Source organism: Pseudomyrmex gracilis, unplaced genomic scaffold (genome assembly GCF_002006095.1).
Source record: "Pseudomyrmex gracilis isolate BER0280 unplaced genomic scaffold, ASM200609v1 scaffold_22, whole genome shotgun sequence".
Lineage (NCBI taxonomy): Eukaryota > Metazoa > Arthropoda > Insecta > Hymenoptera > Formicidae > Pseudomyrmex > Pseudomyrmex gracilis.
Window position 1 is genome coordinate 685,424 of NW_018020606.1, and position 25,589 is coordinate 711,012.

At 38.7% G+C, this 25,589-nt stretch overlaps 2 protein-coding genes and 1 long non-coding RNA gene across 5 annotated transcripts; 1 reads left to right on the plus strand and 2 right to left on the minus strand.

Annotated features, from left to right (window-relative positions):
• Nucleotides 1–17: 17 nt before the first annotated feature.
• On the minus strand, nt 18–1,951 carry LOC109851903 (autophagy protein 5). Its single transcript, XM_020422480.1, has 4 exons — nt 1,704–1,951; nt 1,096–1,301; nt 688–1,010; nt 18–207 (listed from the first exon to the last, which is right to left on the minus strand). Exons 1-4 carry the CDS (start codon nt 1,857–1,859, stop codon nt 95–97), a joined length of 798 nt encoding a protein of 265 aa, XP_020278069.1. The 5' UTR covers nt 1,860–1,951; the 3' UTR covers nt 18–94.
• Nucleotides 1,952–2,690: 739 nt separating this feature from the next.
• On the minus strand, nt 2,691–24,598 carry LOC109851874 (B lymphocyte-induced maturation protein 1 homolog). 2 transcript variants are annotated; one of them, XM_020422403.1, is made up of 4 exons: nt 24,154–24,598; nt 7,510–7,839; nt 4,826–4,969; nt 2,691–4,724 (listed from the first exon to the last, which is right to left on the minus strand). In XM_020422403.1, exons 2-4 carry the CDS (start codon nt 7,836–7,838, stop codon nt 3,485–3,487), a joined length of 1,713 nt encoding a protein of 570 aa, XP_020277992.1. In that variant the 5' UTR covers nt 7,839; nt 24,154–24,598; the 3' UTR covers nt 2,691–3,484. The 2 variants fall into 2 exon arrangements, with proteins under 2 accessions (XP_020277992.1, XP_020277991.1); XM_020422402.1 differs by lacking the exon at nt 24,154–24,598 and having other exon boundaries at nt 7,510–9,394.
• Nucleotides 10,162–13,520, plus strand: LOC109851875. Of its 2 annotated transcripts, XR_002249943.1 has the most exons (4): nt 10,162–11,461; nt 11,586–12,231; nt 12,505–12,712; nt 12,828–13,520. It is a non-coding gene; the product is annotated as an uncharacterized LOC109851875 (long non-coding RNA). The 2 variants fall into 2 exon arrangements; XR_002249942.1 differs by having other exon boundaries at nt 10,162–12,231.
• Nucleotides 24,599–25,589: the final 991 nt, after the last annotated feature.

The window sequence follows — 25,589 nt, forward strand, 5'->3', positions numbered from 1 at the left end:
AAATAATACAAGCATAATGTACATAATATTCTGCAATAATTACAGAAAATTATATTTTTTTACTTAACAAAGTTATCACTTTTTTTGATAGATGTTACGATGTAACTACAATTAAATGTAGAAAGTTATCTGGATAACTTAAGTGCTCCGACATCCACTGAAGCGGAGTTTCTAACGGTGGTATAATTCCATGAGTACGCACTGTAACTGTAAAATAAAAATTTGAAGTGAATGTTTTGATTGGTATCAAAATAAGAGGCGTTACTGAACAAGTTGCCAGGTAGAATGCAGATGTATTATGTTTTAAAAATTAGTTACAGACGTTTCGACTACAAAATTTTAGTCTTCATCAGTGTTCTTAATACGATCACCATCATCACAAAAACAAAATATATAGTGTCGATTGATTAAAATAAATGTGTCTAATAATGTGAATGTTTTGATTTTATGTAAAATAGTAAATATACACAATATATACAATACTATACATAATACTATAAGAAACAAACGCAATATTTTTTCACTATTAGATATAGTAAAAATATTTTCTTACTATTAGATATAGTAAAAAATTCGCAAGTCTTTTTGGTAAAATTCAATCTTTATTTACAACTAAAAGAACTCATGTGCAATTTCTTGTTTAGTTGATGAAATACAACTAGCTAAATGAAAATCTGATATACTAACCATTTTCTTGATCAGGAAACACTTCATTTAACAAATGTTTTAATGTTTTTCTTTGACCCTCTTCGTTCATCGGCTTCACAAGTTTTTGTATATATTTATCTTCACTTGTATAACATCGAAAAGGTATATATTTAAATCCCTCTTCGCTGCTAGCCTCCATAAGTCTACCATTCACTGACCAGAATTGATCGAATTTATCATTCATAATGCCATTCCACAACTGTGTATGATCTTTCTTCTGCATACTGGAGACAATTTGACCTCTGTGCTTTAAAACGTCAGCTTCTTTTATACAAGAGAGGAAATATGCTTCGACAACTTCTCTAGAATTGTAGTATATTATATGTATATTATATGTTGTTTACTTATTCAACATAAAGAAAAATAAATAGCTTGCATTACACGTACTTGTTCTGACAGTGCATTAGAACATTCTCTGGAAATTTATCAAAGTGAACAACAATATTCCAGGGTAATTGAATGTCATTGAAATAAATGTCCAATAAGACACCAATTGGATAATGCCATTTAAGAGGAATTCCATTGAATTCCAGCCACATTTCATGCTCTTGTTTAGTGTCACTTTGTATATGGCGTATGAAGTGTTTCCGTACCTAAAATAGAACTAGTTTATTGTATAAAAAATGTGATATATATTTTTTAGGTTTTTTGTTTTATAGAATAGGAGTGTAGTAAGCTTCAATAAATTCTTATAAAAACAGGAAATGTATAATGGCCATTTGAAGCAAAAACACTGGTGATAACGTGTGTATGATGGATGCATTACTTTATTCAAGCAGGTAACATATAGAACGTTTTCGGCCTTAGATTAGGCCTTTATCAATATATATATAAATATGATGTTCTTGAATTAAAACTTATACAAGTCACATGATTACAATATAGAAATATTAAAGTAACTTTTTGTTTTATATTTACATAATATTAATTACTATAATATTAACAAAAGTTATATATGCGAGTTATGCGGAAATATCCGTATAAACATTTCTTACCTTTTCTGTACACAATGGAAAATAACTTAACCTAGGTACCATTAAATAAAACGGATCTGGCCCTTGTAAATCACAAATTTCCTCGGAATTAAGGGTAAAACAAACTGGAACTTTGCCATCCCAAATTTCCCGAAGCACTTCCCGATCACTTGCCATTGCGTTTGAAAATTATCAAGGTCTTCGCTCTAAATCATTTGTTACTTAAAATCCAGCTCAATAATAGTCCGCAATATATTATAGTAGGTTAGGTTATGTTCTTCATCAGCCATTTGAGTATAGTTGAGAACTATATTATCATCTGATGATAAATAGAAAATAAAAATAATATATTTAACAGAATATTTACAAACAATAGGAATGATACGTATAATTCTTAAAGTCTTACCAAATATTGTTTTCAGAAATCAAATAAACAATTATATCAAAACAGCACTAATATAATAATCTTTAATATTATCTGGGAACAATAGTAATATACACGCAAAGTCGATAGAATTTTCTTCACAAATATATTTTTATTAGTTTTTCAATAAGCGTTTTTTTAGCTTATGAAAAAATTTACAAATAGTTTTACATAATATAATGTATACACAACAGAAAGAGTACAATTATATAGTAATCACATTAAAAAATGCTATATGGTCAATTATACATTAAGTGTGGAAAAGTAATGAACAATATATACACATCTCACACAAGATATAACGCGTTCATTAGATATCTATTAGTCATTCACACCTTCATGTGATGTATAGTAAACATCTAATAAAAATTATTATGCGTAGAAAATTGCTCCGTGTAAGATGTGTATATTGTTGTGTATGTATATATATACATAGGTAAATACATATGTACATATATATATACTTTTTGAATTTTAATTTAATTGTTAAACATATATATGTTTATTTAGCAGAGAAGAGCACAGTTTTCTATATTATTTTATTTCCTTTTTAACTGACTCTTTTTTTCATACATACATATTTATAAAATTCTATTTACACATATATGTTACATATGGTTTGTTTGCATTAATTAAAATGGTAAAAATATATTTGTTAAGCGTTACGTTATAGACAGAACATAACTCGATGCTCACAAACTTAACATATAAATTATCGTTCAAGAGTCAATTACTTCGTATTTTTTTTATATCTTTCGAATTTATTTACAACGACTGTTTTATGGTGTAATCTTTATTATTATTTTGTCAATTCGAAAAAATAGATTGTTTAGAATATCAATGTTACATCATTAAAATTAAATAAAAAATGTTAATTAAATATTATTCTTATAAAATTTAATTTGATTATTTCCGATTAATAGTTTGATTTATAGTGCAGTCAGTTTTAAAACATAATATTTATTTTAACATTTATTTATTTAATAAACGAATTGAGCAAATTTATAATCGATCTCTTCGACTGCTTTCATATTTCGGTCAGAAAATTAAAAAAAAATGTATATTACCTATATATATGTATACTATGTAATATATTATAATTATATATACGTGTCATATACAAGTGTACACATAACATGTACGTGCATGTATATATAATTAAAATATATTTGATAAAAATATATGTTTTTTTTCGACCAAGTTATATAATTCACAGTCAGTATAACATATATTTGGTTTTGCAGTCTGACGAAAATAGCTTTCGTTCGTTTTCATCATTACATTCATTCCATTGTTTAAAATTTGCGACAGTATTTTTACGAAAATTATATTGACAAGACTATAAATTTTCTTTTTGGTACGATCCTAACCAATTTTGTTATTTGTTAACCGTTAAATCCAACGGCAGATCTTGCTCCACCTCTGCGACGTTTTCGTTCTTCACCCTAAGATCTTGACCACACGTGGTAACGGTGTCCGCGATGTTGCTCCACATATTCTCCAGATTTCCCGAACGTAACAAGTTTCGGAAGAACGGGTTTCGCGTTTTCAAGATAAAGTCCGAGAAGATCTTCGACTTCTGCAGAATGCTGTCGTTACTGTGCACGCAGCACTTGTGTCGGCAACAGCAGTCGCCACTGGATCCCTTGAATTCCTCTTGGAGCTGTTCCAATGTTTGCTGCACTTCCATCTTCAGATCTTCCGGCCGTTTGATCACCGACTGCCTCACCGGATCGCAGTTTATCGTGTTCTCTTTCTTGCAGGGTGTGCTGTTAACAATCGACTCAATGTTCCGGTAGTCAACCGTGGTGGTTTTACTGACGCTGCACTCCATGGGTTCTTCGGTTTTAATGGGCGTCGATTGCATACCGATGTGCGGCATCGAGTCGGACGACCGACCCGGACTTGCGTGAGGCGAAGAAATCGCGGAACAATCTTTGATAATGGTACTACCGGAAGCATACATAGGATTCATTTGGATTCTGTCCGGTATAATGTAACTATCGTCATACATTCTCGGATAAATCTTCACTTCCTGCTCGTACGGTTTCGGTGGAGTGACTTGCTCCTGCTCCTTCCGTTCGTTCTGCAGATTGTACATGTTGTTCCATTCGACAAAGTTTCTCTGCTCTTCGAAACTATTGCTAGCCTTCGGACTAGAACCCGACATACTGCTCTCAATGCTCGAATCCTTCTTGTCTGACTCGGAATGCGCGCTGCTGCTCTGCTTGTCGGGCGAAACATCGAACCTTGTCTTTTCCTGAACGTTGTTATCGTCGAAGCTCTTCTCTTGGACTTTATCGTTGTTATTCACATAATGGCGATAAGTCTTTACGTGTTTCCTCAAAGATGACGGATCTGTATACCTTTTCGGACAGCCCGGCACTTTACAACAGTACGGCTTGTCCACGGCGTGGGTTCTGGTGTGCTTGAACCTGTCCGAGGAGTTGGAGTAGGCCTTGTTGCAACCCTCGACGGGACAAACGTAAGGACGTTCACCGGTATGAGAACGCGCATGAATCTTCAGGTTCTCCGCTCGACTGAAGCTCTTGTCGCATTGAAAACAATGATGCGGTTTCTCGTTCGTGTGTGTACGTACGTGGACCAGCATCTTATACCTAAGAGAAAAGGATACGGATGTTTCGTAAAAAACAAATGCAAGAGTAATTTTTTCGTGCGTACATACGCGCGCGCATTAGCATGTTTGAAGAAAGTTTACCTCGCGTTAAACCCTCGTTCTCCTCTCGCGCATCCCTCCCATCCGCAGTAAAACAAACCCCGCGGACCAGGTGATGCGTGCTTTCCGGAAACGTGTGTCGCAAGCTGTTCCAGAGATGTGAACCATCGGCCGCAATTCTGCCATCTGTAAGAGAACAAAAAGAGACATCGTGTACAGTTTTCAGTCTCTTCCAATCCGTGCAACGACGATGCAACATTGAAATAAGAGAGACACGCAACGAACATTCGATTTTCTATAATTAGCGATCGCTATGTGAGATACTGCGAGTTGTGACTAATCGAAAGTGACACGTAAATATAGCTTTCTGACGTGCTGAAATATCGACTTATGATTTGCGTCACGAGTGTTCGCGGATTTCAATTGGTATCAATTCCAGCCATATTGCAATTGCCGTCGTTTGACACCAGTTTATCGTGAAGAAGCGAGAGACTGGAGTGTATTTGGTACTGTTCCAGTCAACGACAATGAATTCCGCCAATTAAGAGGCACGGATATGTCCTCCACGGGAGGTCGCGGATCAAGGTAATCCCGAGCGATATGATTGACCGATCTCACCCGGGGTGGCTTGTTTTCGACTTGCATACAGAAATATTCGCGCGCACAGATATAACACATATATATGGCTTTTTCGTCATTGAATTAGAACTTGTTACCAACTAACTCAGACGTTATTTAATGTGACCTTAAGATAATGTACCGTACAGTATGTTCTCCGTAACACAAACTGTGAATTGAAATTTAGATTTAGACAGTAAAATTTGTATTAAAAAAGCAAATATGATTAAGATAAAAAATACTACTTAGAGAAAAGAGTGCAATTGTTTGCAGAAATAAAACGCTTTGAAACAATCAGGAAATTCAACTTTAATATGTGTTTAGAAAAAAGCTTGATTAGTTCTGTCGACAGCCGTTGTCTCGTACAGTTTGATGGTTTACAAAATTACTGATATACCAACTATTGATATAATATAAGTGATATACGAAAGCCAGATAAATTTTCTATTTTTAAAAACATTGTTCTATAATTTTCTATTTTTAAAATCATTTTTAAAAACATTCGAATAACACTGTTATTCGAATTGAGTTTAACTTAACAATATGAAAGGAATGGTGTTTCTTTGTGATAAGCGAGCATTCATGTCTTCACGTGGTCATCGCGTGAAAGAAATAAGTTTTTCAAGATAATCACATTCTTCGAAATACTAAAGAAGATAATAAAAGAGTTTCTTTTTTTTTTTATTGATATCGTGATAACACTAGAGCGCAATAGAGGTAGAATTTTGGACATATTATTTGTATCTATGTAGTTGCAAAAGATTGCAAATTAATTGTAACAAAATTTGAACAATAATATACGTACTATTTTTAACTACTGTGACTTGTCATTTTTTGCAATATCAGCAGTTTTCTTTTTTAGTTTGTTATTGAAGAAAATTGTCGAGTTGTGGTGAGACTAAATTTTATCAGGAACGCGTAGACTTTGCAAATCAAGCCTGTTTACATTGAGATATTAGGTGCCAAAGTTCTTCTTACGCTAAAAGAAATCTGTCTCCGAAACGTGAATCTGAATTCTGCGGTAACGGCAGATAAGCCGGTTGTAATTGTGGATAAAGACGTTTTAGACGATACATATTTGCGAGTGACAAATGTTTCTTACTCGCAAAACAAAAAGACCTACAAGAGATGTTCCATCACGAGCACGAGATACGGAAAACTGGTTGTAACCAGTATGTGCGAGCGCGTATGGATATGCGCGTCGTCTATGACGAGAGATAAATTAGCGTTATTTGAAGCAGAAGAATCGCAAACATATAATGTCTGCGACAAAGTGCGCATTGAAGTAACAGAATCGCATTTGATCGTCGCAAGTGTCACAGCAATGTGAGATAATTCCACGATAACGAATACGTGTACGAGATACATTGGTCTCACCGTCTCAATTTGCACCAGACTTATCAGATAATAATAATGATACATTGATACAGAAGATTAAAAAAATAAATATAAAAAAGTATTAAGATACGAAGTAACACGCATAAAGTAAATACAGTAGACAAACGTAATAAATAAAACAAAAAGGCAAAGTATACAAGTGCGACATAAAAAAAGTGAGATATTTTGATAAATCGGAAGGGAGTAGACGTGTATACAGAAAAGTCATACATTGTGCTTTATACGTAGTTTATTGCGATAAGAGAAGTAAATAAAGTCAATAAAGATTTGTTGTACGAGGAATCTGTGTTGCAATTAAATAGCGCGTTTTCATCTTGAATAATGAGTGAGGATCTATTTCTGTGGTCTTTAAATTCTAACCAAACGCCGAAACTCGTGCTGAGTTTAACGCTACTTTGAATAATTCAATGTAGCATCGAATTTTTCCTGATGAAGATAGCATAATTTTTTTTCGACGCTGTGCATATACGACACTTATCTTTTATACTGCTATCTTAATTAGGCTTTTTTAAAGAGCAGCTTACCCTACTGAGTGCATTTTAAAAAGATACGCCGAATCAATCAGCTGGTTCAGTTATCATTAATTTTAACGGAAGAGAAACCAATAACTTACACGTTACATTGCGAATTAAGTAATTTTACGAGTGCAATCGATCTGATTACTGCGCAATTAATAAAAACAATTCGATATTTTTTCCTTATTTTCTTACCTGCACTTTAATTTGGCGTTCTCGCCGGCTCTAATGGTGCCTAATTCTAAACTCGAGCTGGACGCGTCCGAGTCGCTGTGCGCCGGACTCGGAGGACCGCCGTTACCAAGAGGGCCCGGTGACACTCCCAATCCGGTCAAGCTAGCGGCCGGTGAGGTTCCTAGTTCCTCCTCGGCCGGCATTCTTCGCGGCCAAACCGGAAGATCCAGCGGCGATTGGTGCTGGACGCTGAGCCTCCCGTAGTAGCTCGGGCTGTAAAAACCCGGGACAGCTCCTAGCAGGGTGCCCGAGTAACGAGCAGCGCCGTAGGGCCCAACGTGAGTTGGCATCCTGCCCGGAACGTAAACGATCATTTTTGTTGATTTTTTTTTTTTTGTTTTTGTTTTATTACTTTGCCGCTGTGCGATTTTATTCTACCGATTCGCCAAAGACGTGCAGATTTCGCTCGATCGTCGCTTTAATTAGTGGATTCTGTTTAATTTGCGTTTTATGCAAGCCTGATTATTAGCGTGAATGCGTACGTGCGTACACGTGTGTATGTACAACCGCCGCAAAAAACTTAGAAGACGCTTCCCAAAAGAATTTCCGAATAATAATTTTCTTTTTCCGCGTTTCACACTCTGATTCTGCCGCTCGGTTCGCTGTAATGATCTTTCAACAGCTGATATACAAGCTCATCATATTAAATGCTTCTCTTTTCCTGTATCTGAGAATTGCCTTAACAGAATTATTAATTGCTACGGCTCTTTTTTCGATATGTTCAGCCAATTTTTTTTCTCTTAATCAGGGATCTAAATATTCTCGTGGATTCTAATTGAGGACGTTCACTGAGACAAAATAACTGGACTTTGTCTGTTATGTATCGATTTTGTTGCAAATTTAAGTTTTAATACTCTAATTTCTTGCTCTAATCAAAATATCTTGATGATTAAACTCGTACGACGTTACTCGTCAATTCAACTTTTTTTTTTTTTTTTTTTTCTACAAATGTTTTCTCCAAACTCGTGTTATCGTTTCCCGCCCTCGAAAAATTCGCCTCACTAGCGATTTTCGACGGCGCCGGATCTAACGCCTCGTTATCGTCGTCGTTATTGTCGACGTGTTTCCTCAAGCTTGCATCACCGTAGATTCGGCCATTGAACTTCAATACAAGACTTTCCAGGTCTTGCTGGGACACCCTCTGCGCCTTCCTGAGCACCGTAGGTACGTAAACGCTTGCGGTACAATACACACACACACCACCTAGCGCGCACCCTCTATGAAGTAGTCCGAGTCCGTATCGTCAGATGTATTTGAATCTGTTGGACTTGAGTATACGGTAGCTCAGGAATTGCTTGCTGTACTTGATCGAAAACATAACTGGGCTGGACAACAGCGGTAAACAAATCATAACACTCCGTAGTGCTCCCGAGAACAGTCTTCGCGCGTGTTATTTTGACGAAACTTCGATAAGACGTTTGAGAATGAGAATCCGAAGAGACTGCGCTCGCTATTATGTTCGATTAGACCGACAAACGAGATAGATTCGCGGGAACGACTTAAATCGATGCTAAGAGAATCCCATTTTTCCTGGTCGTTGATGTGTCGCTTGCTGATGTTTACTCGAAGACGACGTACGTGCCGAAGAGGAAGAGAAACAAGAAGCAAAAGTCGCGGTCAGAGCTCGAAGACGAAGTTTGATAAAGCTTCTCCGATTATGTCGTGGTAGCGCATCAACTTGATTGTCCCCTTTATACCACACTGGCAGACTGTTCAGTTATTTATTAACAGTTATCGCGCCTTTTTTTTTTAACAATCCTCGAGTACTTGAGATAAAAAGAATGCGACAAGTATAATGTGACGGAACGCTACGAAACGTGAGAGATACAGTACTGATGGCGGTGACTAACGCGCAGGCTTATATATGGTCACGCTATCGCTTTTATTTTCCCCTCCATGTATCACTAATACAGAGAAAAAGCGTGATAACAGTTTGTCGCGTATCTGTTGGAAGCAATCCGCGCCGCGCGTCGGTGCAGTCATCTCTCCAGACGAGACCAATATACCAAGTCTCAACGATGGAACTAATTGACAGCAGCGCAGCGGCTCGTTATGAAACACAGTTCAGAACACACACACACACAAGTTAATATCGTAAATGAAATTCGTAAAATCTGTTCAGAATTTACGTAACCAAAAAAAAAAATAATTGTAATAATGACTCAAAGTAATTACTGAACGTAATCTGACGGCACAAAGAAGATAATCGGTAGAAAATTGGTACCACAAATAACAGTGATTTAATATTGTACGAGATGGTTGTCTTCAAGAATAAACTCTTTGTCATTCTATATTAATTATTTTATTGTTTACTTTCATTGTTCAATAACAAAATAATGTAGCCGATTTAGATCGATGCGAAATAATCTTGAAACAATTTGCATCATTTTCACGCTGACAAAAAGTGAGATAATTTGATATTGTTATTAAGAATGGAACGTTTAACCGTAGATTTATTTTAAAGAGGAAAGATTGTACAAAGATTTTACAAGAAATATACTATAAAAATTTTGTATCTTATTATATTAATATTTGCAATAAATTAAATAAATAAGAGAATATTGCCAAAATAGCTATTGTCGAGATATTTAATATCTCGACATGGGAAATTCTATATAGAAATTCTGGATTCAACGTATTAAAATCTATAATTGCTTTTTATTTGTTGAACATTGTGTTGATTGGTGTAATTTAAAGAATTTTCAAAAGATTGAGAAACAGGACAAATAAAAATTAAATTATTTCGATCTACAAATTTTGTTCAAGTTTCAAGATAAAAGTATATGTTACACAGACGTAAATATCCTGTTGATGAGACAAAAGTGACCTACATTGACCTATAAAAAAAAGGAGGACGAACAACAAGATAAAGTTGCTCAGTTAGGCCCCCTGCGATATGAACTACCACGAATTCGGTGCTTTATCGTTGCATGCGACCCACTGCTGAAAAGCTTTAGCTCGAACGGAGACCGAAGTTTGCGCATAACCAGTGATGCCGGTATCTGTTCACATTAGCGCGTCAGTGTGAATGGGCGGACTTCAAGCTGAGTCAACAGACATCGCTTACGTGGTCTGGTAATTTCTCCCCGGCGGCAAAATCACGCGCTCACAACAATGAGAATGTCCCTGACAGCCATGCTCCTTCAATCCGGGGGGGCCTTCGTCATCATCAGGAAGTTCCAAGTTTGTCGCCACGTTTCGAAAGGCGATTTGGTGAAGGTCGTCGCGAGCTAGAGCTCGGAGAACACGTTTCTGCCTGTGATGCAACTGATAACAACAGGACGCGCAATTTGCGTCTTCGCGTGATACTTGAAAGGAATGATCGCAAATATCCGAGTGAATGTAAAGAACAACGACATTTGTGACCGTAGGCACGAGGTTTATAATTGGACGAGCGCGCATTGCGATGATCTCGTTTGAGCGTGACATAATTATCAGAGATCGCAGGATAGAAAAATAATAAATGTCTCGTTTGTGTTGTGCACATTCAACTGATATCTCTCGATTATGTGTCGGATTTTTATGAATCGTATTCTCATTAGAGAGACAATTTGTGGAAAATTTGTAGAAAAGAGCAATTTCGCGCGCGCGAAAGCGCGCAATACATCTGTTATCATCGATGATACGTGGACTTCGGTGGTTTTTATGGTCGCGGAATATCACGCGCGGCGAGAAAAAAATTCCAGATGTTATGTAATTCTATTTGGATGTGGATTTCATTCGTCGCGACGACATTTGCACCGAGCAATTTCGCAAACGTGATTAATGGCTCTCGGTAAACTTTTGTATTCGTCACCAGACCTTGTCTAAATACATCGTAATTAACCAACGCTAATTGGATACTACGATGTTTCTTCTTTGATTGACATTGGACACTAATTTCTTCACTAAAATTTTCAAATTAGTCTTCTTGGTAAGAAATTCTATGACTATTTTTCGAAAAACATCGTTGCACAAGATTTTGTAAATTTTCTTTTCCGAAAATTTTGAATAATTTATATTGTGCGCTTCTACAATGCAAATTTATTTTGAAACAGCTGAGCTTTTGTGAGACCTTCACATGTGAAGCAAAAATCTAATCTTGAAAGATCGTCAAAGAGAGCATCCTTTACAAAGTTGAATAACAAAATTAATTTACTCCGGAAAACAAAATTGAATAATTGGAAATTACCAAACATGAATGACGAAATATGGATTATTATGCGTTATGTGTTTTAAACTAAAACTGTAAAATACAATATTATCTTAAAAGTTTTTTTTTTACTTTTTCTTTTTTTTAGTTCAGATACCACAGACTTTGCTACATAATGAAAATCAATTTTTGTTTTCCTCTTTCTAGGTTCTAGCACGAGGAGCCGTAAACACAAAGAAGTACCGACTTCATTAATCGAGATGTTTAACTCCCCGTTGTAAATCATAATACCAGAAGCGATTTATGTGAAGACCACTTTGGTCCTGAGTGGAAAATATGTTTCTCGTAGACACAACAGATGTCGTAAACGCGTACCACACGCGCGTGAGATAATGCTCCATTCTCCACGGATGAAAAGTCAGACGAGCCTCGTCCCGTTTTTCCATCATGCGGAGGATGATCGACATCGGCGGCACAATCGATCGACGAACAAAACCCGGGAAACCCGTCGACTTTCTTCGATCACAAAGGGAAGATGGAGCCGATGATCCGTGAGAATTTCCCTCTTACCGCGCTACGCTTCTGCTTTATTCAACCGTCGATCATCTGATTTAAAGGCACGACAGTAATATAGCGAGATACGTTATCACAATGTTCAATTTTTTTTGTCGATTACCTTTTAACGTCATTTATGGTTATCAATGTTTAATTTTTTTCCGATTACTTTTTAACGTCATTTACGGTTGTTTACGGCTTTTTAAAACGAGATTGTATCATCACAACAATTGTTTAAAAATAATTACGAACTCAATCGTTGTCCACAGATTGCGATTGCATTTCATCGTCGGGGTGCTAATTAAACGACAATCTAATCTTGTCGCGACTTCGAATCCACATGTCTTACAGTTTGAAATAAACAAGTAAACAAGTTCAGGTTTATCGAGATCAGATGTACCTGTTGCTATGCGAGCGGTTCTCAATGTCGAAGAGTATTTGCGTCTTATCGCAGTGTGATTGGAAAAAGAAGAAAATGTGAGACATCTAAACATATATTAGTCGTATTTTCCGTTATATATTGTAAGATTACTCATACTACTATTTTTTTTTAAATATCTGTCTCTTTTTAAATCTCATGTCTTTTTTTTAGAGAAAAAAAATGAAAGGATTGTTTTACGAAAGCGCTAAAGTACGTGAGAGAACGCACATTTGTTATCAACGCTGACTTCTCGATAACACCGCTGAGGGGGCCCTCCTACAGTATCCACGCCTGATAACTGAATAAACACGAATTTTAACGACCTTTTCGTTACTTTAATATCGCGGTTAATCTTGCTTATTTATTTGCCACTGCTGCTCTCCGTCATATACTGTAAAAAAGCATTTTCTTATCAAAGCTTAATATCTCAAAAGTCTTACGAAACCGACGAGATACTTCGCGAATTAATATTAGATTAAACAACATTAGCGCAATTTTTTTCAGAAAAAACTCGTGGATTAAATGTCTTCAAAGAAATTACTGTTAAATTAATATATATACAACAGGATGATTCGCGTGACAAAGTAATGAATGAAAGATGAAGGGATGGAGTCGTATAATCTTTCCTGACGACAAACCAGATGCCAGACGGTCGATAGCCCGTTGGAAAAAAAAATTCAAGATTGATAGAGGTACACGAACGCTATTGTCCTGCGATCTTAACTTCGAAAATAATCTTCGCTGCAACGTTGTATCCGATCTAAACGATCGCATCACACCGTTCATCTTGAATACATTTTATGAATTTTATGAGGTGTTGCTTTCAATCTTTTTCACCGTTGAAGATAAAGAAAAACAAAATTGACGAAGGGAATGAATATATTGTATATAAGAAATATGTATAAAAAATATGTAATATATTTTACACAGTGTTGCGCGTAAAAAAATTTTATATTACGATTTTTTTTATATTATACAAATTTATTACACATTTATTACACTTATATTAATTTTAAATTACATTTTATTTTTTTATTTTACATTATTCTACTTTTCTATTATATATTATATATGGATTCTTTTTATTTAGACTTTATTTATTTCCACATGTACGCGTATGTTCGAGAATTATCCTCATTTTTCTTGAGACACATTTAGCTTTTTCAATGTGAAGTCGTTATAGGGTCAGGCAATCAGAGTCTATCTCTTCCCCGATCAATTTCACAGACGCTATGATTTATGCCGCCACGACGAGCGATGCTCGATTCTCGATTCATCCTTTTAGAAATACCCCCAGCGACCTTACCTCGGCGCATTAATGAATATTGTATGGGCCTTTCCTACTCTATCTGGTCTCCTCCCCTCATGACTCTCTTCGTGCAACCGCGGGTTCCCACCCTTCATCTCGGATGACACCCCACGGACCGGGCTGCTGGCGTCGGCGTGCTTTGATCTCTGGAGAACGCGGCGAACAGGTAGAAGAAATCGAGAAGAGGACGGGAAGAGTGAGAAAGTGAATAAGAACGTAAAAGAGAAACGCGCAAAAGAACGAGAAGGGAAAGGAAGGAAGATCCCAGGTCCGTCGGACGGAGATTCCACGACGCGACCAATGGCAGAGCCGAGAGCTCGACTCTAAACTCGAGAAAATATGTTCGGAGTTTTTAGATTGAGATCCGTGGAGAGATAGTCCTACGCGCTCTCTCTTCTCTTTCTCTCTCTTTCTCTCCTTCACTTTTCTGCCTCCCACTATCTTTGTCTCCTCTGCTTATGATGCGTTCGAGGAACGCCGAAAGAGATTTTATTCTCTCCGCTACGCTCCCCCTCGACCTCTCTCTTCTCTTTCTCAGATCTTTCATTTAGATTTGATTCCCGTGGTTTTCCTCAAGAATATCATCTGGTCATCGCAATCTTTCGAAGATTCCGGCTCACCAACCATTTCGGAAGCTGTTCTCTTCAGCCTATTTACGATGATTGTGAAAAATTGAACCGCCTCTTCTCGTTGTCAGTGCGAGCCGCTCGGCTTCGCGGCAGCGGCTAATAATTTACTTTCGACATTCTAAATGCCTGCTTAATTAACGTTACATCGGAAAGATTTTGTAGGCCGCGATAATAAAATTTGGTTGCACAAGAGCGTAAGGTTATTTAGTGTCGAACTTTGTCAAAAGAATGCTTGTGAGATTCACTGTTTTCTGAATAAATTTAATTAATAAAACTGAAAAAAAAAAGAAAAAAAGAACACTTTATTTGTCGAGCTCAATATTCTAGCAAACACAGATACATAAACGTAACTTTGCCGTAATGAAACGGAAAGTAACAAGTATATTGTAATATAATGTGTTTGTTACATGTAACATTCACGTTAGTTGTAATTTCCTACTCCATACCAAATTGCAGTTATATAATCTGACTATAACATGTTACTAAAATATTATATTATTGCTGCAGTAATAACTGAAAGATTATATAACAATTATATAGATTACTAAAATGATATTGTATATAAAATCTTCAAAGTCTATTCACCAATAAATCACTCGATCATATCTATATAAATTGTCACATTATAGTAACGCAGACATAAAATTTGTCATATAACATGTTACATTACATATGCATTATTGTTATCTTGTTGTTGCCAGTAAGTAACGAGCTATATAATATTATTTCATTACAGAGTTATATTGCATAAATAAGAGAAAATGATATAATCCGAATATATAAATCAAGTATAACAATTGTTACATTATATGTTACTCTCATGTTATGTAGCAGTTATATTTTGTGTTTGCTGGGATAAATCTTTGAGAAAAGGCTGTTGATTCTAACGAGTGTGAGTACAATTTCTCTGTCAAACATTCATTAACCTTTCTATCTCGATGGGAAGAAAGCCTTATTGGAAGCCCCGGTTCAAAAGGAAACCTTGGGAAGAAAATTGGATCGCTGTCGTGCTCAGCGAGAGACCTTTTTCAGCCGCGCGACGAGATGGGAAAACGAATATATAAATCGCGTGGCGCTTTGCGTGTGGTTCGCGTAACAAAAATACGTCGACGGGAAAGAGAAGGAAAGGGGGTTGGCGCGATTCTCCCATTGCACCGCAGCCGTGTGGCACCACCGTGTGGCTCACAGCGGGGGTTGAAATTCCCGCGGTCCACGCGCAGCACCGCCATGTCAAGGCCGGTGCTTCACGTGGTACTTTTTATTTAGTCGCGCTGTCGGGGAGGGCTGTGTCGAGAGAGCTTGCCTTTTTTTTTTTTTTTTTATCTTCCACTCTTTCGAAATCCCACTCGGCGGCGCGGAGTCGGCGGCCGATGGTCGCGCGGGCTTCGAGTGCCGTGAGAGAAACACGTATGAAGGAACGAGGATCACTTTTATGCGGACTCGAGCAGAATACCGAAGCGATCCTTGTCGATTTCGTCGGATTCAAGAGATGAATCGACGGAGCGTACATTATTTTTCTCCATTCACCGTGCAGAAATTACCTTCGTCTGTCCGTACGTTTTAATTCTTTCGTCAAGCGCTCAAAATACGACAAGTTGGCTTCGATGGAAGGGAAGTTCTCTTCCGGACGGTGTGTAGCGCAAAGTAATATAAAACCACGAACAAGGTTAAGCAACGAAGTCAGGGATGAACGACGTATTCGCCGTTGATTTATCGCGCTCAAAGACGGAATATTAATATCGCAATGGCGTGCGCCAGGCCTCGGTTCTCTGGCGTGTGGTACACGCGTGTGCGCTCTCTCTCTCTCTGTCCCTCTTCTCTCTCTCTCTCTCTCTACTATGTATGAGAGTGCGTACGCACACACACATAGTAATGCATATTACGTACGGGACAGGAGGATAGCTACCGGTCGCAGCGGGAGAGCACGGCGGGGGTCCTCTACCTCCGCGCCGACTCGAGACCTTGCTACCGAGGAAGAAGTGAACTTTCATCTCTCGCTCCGGCTTCATCTTTCTCCTCCTTCTCCACTTCTTCCTGCCAATCGTTTTTCTCTTTCTGCCTGCGTACGTACATCCGTCGGTCTCGTTTTCTCTTCTTCGCCGGTAACCTTCCGACGATCCTCGTGGCACTACCACGCGTTGATTCGTTGATCCTGCTCGGTCACGTGACCGGTTTATAAGGCCGACAGCGGCAGACGGTGCGCCACTTATTCGCCGCGCCTCGTCTGCGCTACACCGCATTTCCGTTTTTTTTTCTTTCTGTGGTATTTCAACCAACTGATATTCAGGGTACTGGTGCGGATGCAATGCGGTTACCAATGTAGGATAATGCCCGCCCGGTATTTATTACTTAAGCGAATTACAAAAATAGAGACAATGAGGCAGCATCTGAGGTATAGTTAGTGAGAAGTCATATGCACAGATCATAAAAAGAACGCCGAACAAAAAGAATTCTTTCGAATGAGATTTGAGAAAATTATGTACTCGCATGACTCAATGACTATGCAGAGAGTTGTGATTATCGCCGACATCTTCCGTTTTCGATAAAGTAGGCTACCAAAGTGCGGAAATCTGTTCTTATTTTTACAACAAATTTTTATTATTCTTTACCTTTGATCGAACAAAAAGGAACCAGCAAAATCTTCAGACGCCATTTTCTATTTTGTAAATCGCACTTTGTACATACTCTATGAGAATATAAAGACATTACGCGCGATAACGAATAAGGGCAAAGATAACAACAGAAGTTTGAGCGATGTCGTGTAAACACTACGGGGGTCTGACGAGGTCCCGGAGCCCGGCGGCGGCGAAGCGCCGCGCGGGTCCACTCGTTCGGCGCCAGGGGCCTATTAAAAATGATGCTTAAAGAACGAATTATGGAAATGAGCCGTTATACCAGCTCCGGGCTCCCATATTACCAACGACTTAGTCCGCTCGCGTTGAAATTACAGGTTGCGAGTACCCTGCCCTTCAGCCTCTTACCGCTCCTAAGCAAGAGAGAAACTCCAACCACCTTCAGGGTGGAATATATTACGTTGATTTTCAGAATTGAAGATTAAATCCTCCCGCCGTGGGGTCTCCTGTCTCTCGCTCTTCCTGTATTCTTTCCTCGTGAAGGTGATTTCGTGCGCGTGCGCGCGCGATGTACGATGATCGCTTCTTGTATCACTGATACAAGAGAGAACGAGACGCCAATTAAATAATCCGACAATTACGCCGTTATCTTACGACAATCTTATGTCGTCGGTATTATTATTGTAGCGACACCGAGTCTACGAGAGTCACTTTAACAAGTTTCGAATTTAGATTTAAATTTAAATTTAATTAATAATATTTATAAAAAAATATAGAATATTTATAAAAATTTATAATATTTATACAATTAATATTGTTTATAAAAATATTATTATGATTTTTTATCAATTATAATTTATTTATATTATATTATTTATAACTCAATTTAAAACTCAAGAGTTTTGCTAAGTTACAAAAAATATTTCTCTAAAGTTGAAATTCATTTAGTCGCGATAGTCTTATCTTACTTTTACTTTACCTCGAGCTTGGCAAGGTCTCATGGAGGTAAAAAATAAATAGAACGCACAATTCCTATTATGCTCAAATGTCTAATACCGGTGCGCATTGTATAAATGCCTCTACCCATTTCGGACGATTGGAAATCTCACCTTCACACGTTTCTCAGTTTCTGAAAAGAGCATACAGAGTCTGTGTGTGCGGTAATGGAGGAAGGAAAATATTTGCCAACTCCCTCCTGTTTGTACGACGCAGAGGAATGTCTCGGCGAAGGGCTACATGGGAGGTTGAGGGAATATTTTTGCAAACACACGTCTGAAGTCGTGCATTCTTCCACGGAGCATGTATTTATTTTCACAAAGTGATACATTTAGCGCTCGTATTTTCAATTTTCCTGTTACAAAATCGATCGTCGCTCTGAAGATCGACAGCAGAAAGTAACCGATTATTATATTATGTCATAAACGCTACATCTAGTTACGCGCTACGGGAAGTCTATCAGTAACCATATGTGAGATCAGCACGATCTTTCTTACGAATCTACGAAATATCATCGGTTCTCAACCTGTCTACGGAAAGCGATAATTAATCACGAATTTCACACCTTCGGTAGAACCTAACCCGCAAGAAAGAAAGCCGTTCCAGAAGGAAGGATGCGGAAAGACCCCCACATCACACATCCTTGCTGCGGTTTCGAAGGAGGATAGAGAATGAAAAGAATCGAGAGAACAGGGGGTATCTCTAGACCAACACTCATGAGGCATCATCGTGGAACATGTGTGTAGGTCGGTGAGACGAATCGCTAAACTGGACTGCATTGACAAATGATTCGAACATTTCGTGCGAGAGAAGCCGTGAGACCTCCCACATTGAATAAACGCTGCCGTCGTACGTTTTCATAACTTTTTTCTTTCCCTCCTTGATTTGTACATTTTCGGTCATACGAAGGTTAAGGTCATGTCCATGAGATGACACGTTCCGCTAAATTAAAAATAGACGCGTCTAAGTTCTCCCACGAATCTTTCGTTTTTTATTCATTCTCTCGCAACTATTATAATTGGGGAATAGTTATTAATATTTATTTACTTTATTTAAAGTATTCTTTAATGAAAAATAGAGTCACCGCATCTCTTATTTTTAAATTAAATTGACATTTATTTAATTATTATAGAAATAATTTATTTAATGATTTATATATCTGTTTAGTTATCTATCTAATTATTTCTTCATCATACGCTAAGCTTGTGACGTACACACCTGTTTGTTTCGCTATTACAGTTGTTATTTTTGCAAGTGAAAGGTAGTTTAAAAAATTTTTTCTTTTCAAAGGTGAGCAGGGAATGAATATACAAAGAAATTTATTGATGTGGACATATTGTGAGTTGCATAATATCTCTCTTAAGCATCTCTCAGCACGATACTGTCACTCTCTCAATAACAGACGCAACGCCCGCATGGGACAGAAGTTTGTCATGATTTAGCAATGACCTGCTACCTGTTAGAAAACATAAATTCACAAAGGATACTAATTGATGGATGAAAAGACCAGTTCACGAGTTCGAAATCGATCAAATAGAAAAAAAAAAAGAACAAAGTTTACACACAATATATACACAAATATATTCAGAGAAGGCTGAATAATCTATTAATGACATATTGAAAATTTTCAAACTCTGAGGAATTCACACACACACACATTATGTAAACTTGAAAGTTTATACTGTCACCATGATAAGATTTCTTTGCGCGGGAATCGTAAATCTTTTATAAAGACTCCATTGTAAGGACCGCTATTTATGACACAGATTTATGCGCCCAACACACGAGATCTACTAAAGATTCTAGACGTCGAGAGTGACAACGAAGATACGAAGATACGAAAAAAAAATCAGAAACCATGAGAATGAGATTCACGAGAACTTCCAGATTCTCTCTAGGGGGTTTGCGTGAGTGTAGCTCGCGGAAGAGTCGTTCTGTAAGTTTGTTCACATGTGCATAGAGTTCTCGGGTCTTCTTCTGGCTTCTTATGGCGGTTAGGTTGGCATGAGACGTCTCGGCGCGACGTAAGACACCGTGGCATACCACACACAACGCGACACCTCGGCTAACCGAGTTGACCGAGGACTCTGGCAAGACCACACACGAAGGATCGCCCCTCTCCTCTTGTCTTTTTCCTTTCTCCTCGCCACTTGCCTCCGCGCGTCCTTCCTTGTTCCACAGAAAAATAAAAAGACGAGGTGAGCAGCGCGCTTGTGGAAGAAGGCGCGCGCGTTCGCGGAGAAGAAAACTGAGAAGAGTCACTTAACCATTATGCCATTAACCACGCTCGAAAAGGAGTCTTAAAAAAAAGAACACGCAGTCTCCCCGCCCGTAACGCCTTGTTACGAAGTCGAAAACTCGGAAGTTGCTCGTAATTGAAATAGTAATCGTTAGAATCATTACAAGGATTACGTAACAAATACTAATTTTGGCATGTGCAGAAGTTAGATAATAAGAGAGATCATCTTCATATTTCGAAGATATTAAAATAATTTAAACTGCGCTCGGCGCACATACTTCTCTAAACTTTCTTCGATCACGTGATCATCGATAAAAACAAATTGCGAGTCTGTCACACGATTTTGTTTCTTGACAATTGACTAAAGAATAAGTTAACTATTTATCTAGGATTTATGCGGGTTATTCCAAGACACGTTTCGACGAGGGAGCTTCCCGCATTGTTACTAATTGCTCGTCTTTCTAAACGCCGTCATGGTGGTCTACTGTCCTCGTATTTAGGATTACAACCACTATCTGAGTATAACAGCAAAATCTTTACCATCAACCACCTACGAACGACACTAAAGATATCGACTGAAAGGTCGTTTTACAAAAGAACTTCCTTGTCTATGACCACGGGAGGCAGTTTTTGCGGGCTGAGAAAAGAGGAAAGGTCGACCAGCCAACCAAAACATCTCATTGTTCCGTTTATGGCGTGTTTTTAGTATCCATCGATCTCTCTGTTTGCGAAGGCCAAAGTGGAATTCGCTTTTTTTTTTATTCACTGTATCCGCCGAGGCAGTATAACGAAGTTGCAGACAGTTCGCAAAAAATCGTCGCGTTGCGGGATACAACGGGACGCAATCGGAATTCCCTATAGAGCGTGTTTGGTCGAAATAGGGCAAATCCGGTACCTCTCATTAATGCGCCGCGATTCGGAACGTCAAAGAACGGAAAACATTATCCGGCTGTGACATTCGTTCCAATACACTAAGGATACATAATTGAGCCAGTTTAAATGCGATATCTGCCAGCAACTGAGCGGCACTCATTTGCGCATAATTGTCGTCAATTTCCCCGTTCATATGGTGATCGCGAATTGAGGAATAACAGATATTGATTTTAACTATATATTTGATCATTTTATCGAACGTCAATAAAAAAAAACAAAAACAAAAACCGCTAAATCACCGCGATAAAAAGAAACCGTTGAGAGTTCGTCTTAGGGCGACGTTCCGGTGATGCACCGGTTGCCCAGAAACCCGCGGATTCCCACGTGGGCCGAGCGTCGACGGATGCGGGCCGAAAATATGCAAATTTATATACGTATCCCAGTGCGCGATTTCTCATCCTGTCGAGCTGCTTGACTGCCCGGTTTACCCACTTGTGCCACGGAGCACCGAAGGATCTATGGGAGCCCGCGCCTCACGCTCCTTCCCCTTCTCTTTTTCCGGAGTCATTACCATACGTGACCATAAATGAAACCTGTCTCGCCTATCCCGTGCGACAATAGGACAATCGCCTCTCGCGCGAGACACAAAAGCGTCGTGCGTGTTCTTTGCCGTATACATATGCACCCTCTCGTAGATCCCAACAACTTTCTTTAAACTCCCTCTGCGCGTTGCCTCTGTTATCCTTCTTCGTTCCCGAACCCGCGCGAAAGTGTCCCGTCCAACGGTCCTGCGACAGGATACCGGTTTCAAGCAATGCGTGTATCCTGAAGCGGGACGTTTCGTCCTGTTTCCAAGCGCGTATCGGCCGCGGCATTGTCTAGTCGAGATTAGGCGAATTCGAAAAATGACTCTCAGGCGAGGCTGGAAGTCGTGTAACGGTCGCCGGTGGGTTCATAGGTGATCGTCTTTCTGGATTCCCTTTGAAACGAACCACGGTCAACGGCCGCGCGCGAGGCGGAGATTTCTAGGGACTGGACCCAACTAAGGAACCATCCACGAAGCACGTCGGATGATTCGTTACGACGGAGATCAGGAATTTTTTTTTTTTTTTAATGACAACGGCGCGCGTTGCCCTTCTTACGGAGAGATCGGACCATTTCGAATGTGTTAAAGAATTAATATGATGACGGTTAAGAACCAGTTTCAGAACTTTTACCGCGTAAAAATGTAAATCTTTTACGTAAATATGTAAAATGTTTTACTACTAATATATGTAAAAATGCAGAATATTGCACAGAAATAAGTGGCGCGATACTAGAAAATTTTTCAACCGTCGTTAATATTTTTATCAGGATAGTCTTCGAGCAAGTTTTACCGATAAAAACAGAGAAAATAATATTATTAAATATTATCATAATAATAATATCAAGAGGCATCTAGTTTCTTACATGATGAATGCTTTTTCATAATTTTTGTCTCAGTAAGATCTTTCTCTGCACGGGGAATGGTTATACGTATGGACTCCCACACTCTGAATAAAATGCACGGGATTTTACGCAATTTCATTGAACCCGCCGTGAATCACATTGTTGTCTGGATGCGACTGGCTCTAAGGTAGGATTCGATCAACCTGGGTTAGAGACGTTTTTCTCATACCTGAGCTGAGATAATCCCATCCCTGGAACCGTCTGTGCTTTATCCCAGGGGATCTGATACACCACGGGCCCCCTTCCGTCCGTCTATCTCTCCCGCAGATTCGAAACTTGTGCTATAGGGGTCCCGCTTGAAGGTACCCCATTCTCACTTCGCCTTTTCCTTTTTATACGCTATTTCCACCCCTCGTGTGTGTTACGCTATGGCAAATCTCGTGGCACAGCGCGACAACGTTTGTCACCCCCTATTTTTGTCGCCCGAGACGGAGGGAACAGCGCTTCTCTTTAGATTGGAAAAATAAATCATCTCCAACGTCGATTTTTCCGAGGATTTGCGATTGAAAAGACGTGTCAGAGCAATGAACGTTTGCTTGACGTATACAAGAAACAGTTATTAAAATAAATTCTAAGCGCAAATATCAATACTCGTATTGACTGCTGAAGTTAGCAAAAATTGTTTCGAAAATATCGCAAAATACTTTGTGACACGACGTTTAAATAGTGTTTGAGAGTAGTATGTAGAAATCTGCACGTCTTTGGTCGGTATTTACGTATGTTTTCTTTTGCAAATTATTAAGACTGTTCGTCCTTCGCAGCCTTTCTCACGTACACATGTGAGTTTAGGAAACTGGTTTGAAAGGTCTTCCTGCTGTCGTTTCGTGGAATCTCGAGAAGATCGATAGCTCTCCTCGAAAATCTGATCGCGACAAATCGTGAATCTTTTTTGTTGCGACGCAAGAAAAAAAATACAAATCAGTTTCTTTTATAGTTAGCGTAAGACGACAGCTCCGTAAGTTTCACTCGATCAGACGAATTCCGATACAACTTCTTCATATAAAAGACATTTTGATAAATTTAAAATTTGAGTCTTATAAGAGAAGTTATCGTATTTATTTTAATTTTCTGTTGCACAATTATATGTAAATATCATTTAATTTATATAGTAAGATATGAAATATGAAATATGACCAACTAAGAAAGAAACTAAAAGAGAACGCTACAAAAAAGCTTATTTTACCGAGGCTAAAATAGTCATTTACAAAGAAACTTTTTAATATTTATTTTCTGTATACATTGTAAAAAAAATGTAAAAATCTATTTTCTCTTGTTGTTTTTAAACAATGAAAAATAATAACATGAGTCAAGGTTTCCTGTGTACTATTTCTAAATAAAATTTATGAAGAAGTTATATTGGTTCTGATTGAAGAAAATAAAGAGAACTCACCAACGGCGTATCAGCCGGTTTCTCGGATCTTCCTTCTGATCATGGAAATCCAAAATAGAAATAAAAACTTTTGGGACACAGTGGCCCGACCTTATAGAGAAAACAAAAAGATTCTTAGTCCACTTGCCGCAAAATAGTATATTGTCCGGTGTGTGTAAACGATTCGTGCACTTCAAACCGATGTCAAACTACGGAAAGATCAGAGAGAACGTCTTCTCCACGTGGTCGCGTCGCGACTTCTCGGATACAGTAACGAGATATTTACGCCACGTGATGCTAAATCTCTCCGTGGATGCTTCGCGGTTGCGCTTTCCTCGAAGACACGTGCGAGCACTGGGAGGTAGGAGAAAATAATGAAGAGGAAGAAGAGAAGGAGAAAGAGACGTGAGTCACGGTACAAAAGTTGAAGTCTAGAATCGAATCCCGCCGGTTTCCAAGGATGCTCGGTTCGAACTGAGAGCATGAAGAAGTCCCTTGCAAGTCCCCGGCTCGGGTGTGGGTTTTCGGTTCGTTTTTCCCTTTTTTTTCCTCTCCATTACTCTCGCTCTCACGATCGGTCCTCTCACTCTTCCTCTCATCTCTTTCTTTCTCACTGTATAGGTTTGGTCTCTTGGTCTCCGTTCACTTGCTCATTCTCTCGCGCTCTTTCTTTCCAATCGGACATCTCTTTCTTTTGCTCGTCAGGGCCGACGGCGCGGCGTTTGTGGGCCCCCCGGGCCCCTGAAAGGCGACCGTCGTGCCTATAGAGGAGAAGGGGAACTAGCTAACTTAACCCGGTCGTAACATCCCCCACCATGGTTACCTTCAACCCCTACCTCTGCGATTTACACAGAGATCCCAACGAAGGAGCGGAGGTGTTCGGCGGCCCGCCGGTGGTAGATATGTGACACACCACGTGCGTTGTGTAAAGATAGCTTAGAGTCAGATGCTTAGAGCCAGATAACTCAAAAAGTGAGTAGTCTTCGTCACTGTAAATATATCCGGTAAAGAATGCGAGATTGTTTTCTCCTATAGAAGAAAATAAACGGTGAGAATGAGATCATTTTACTACGTATTTTCCGAACTGTAGAAATTTAGAACAAAAATAACAATTTCCAGTTGATCATCAGAAATATGATCAGAAAAGCACATTAAAGTATATTGCAAAATATATTTATTTCTTTGTTCACTTATATGTTATGTCTTTCAAAAAGTTTTTTTGCGACACGCTTGCGTGTACATACTCAACCTACGGGACGGATAGATGATAGTCACGGAAGGAATAAGAAGACTCCCACACGCACAAACGTCCACATACGCATCACTCTCAAAAGGACATCAGCTTCCCGCACTTGAGCCCTCGTCCCCTGTACGTAATACACAAACACACACACACACACACACACGTGCGCATATCGCGCAAGCGAAGAGAAGAATCATCCTAATATACTTCGAGA

Coding starts and splice junctions, on each gene's coding strand:
- LOC109851903 (XM_020422480.1), bottom strand. CDS start 1,859: ATGGCAAGTGATCGGGAAGTGCTTCGGGAAATTTGGGATGGCAAAGTT. Junction 1,302..1,703: donor TTCCATTGTGTACAGAAAAG/GTAAGAAATGTT, acceptor GTTCTATTTTAG/GTACGGAAACACTTCATACG. Junction 1,011..1,095: donor CTAATGCACTGTCAGAACAA/GTACGTGTAATG, acceptor CTACAATTCTAG/AGAAGTTGTCGAAGCATATT.
- LOC109851874 (XM_020422402.1), bottom strand. CDS start 7,862: ATGATCGTTTACGTTCCGGGCAGGATGCCAACTCACGTTGGGCCCTAC. Junction 4,970..7,509: donor AACGCCAAATTAAAGTGCAG/GTAAGAAAATAA, acceptor GTTCTCTTACAG/ATGGCAGAATTGCGGCCGAT. Junction 4,725..4,825: donor GAACGAGGGTTTAACGCGAG/GTAAACTTTCTT, acceptor CTTTTCTCTTAG/GTATAAGATGCTGGTCCACG.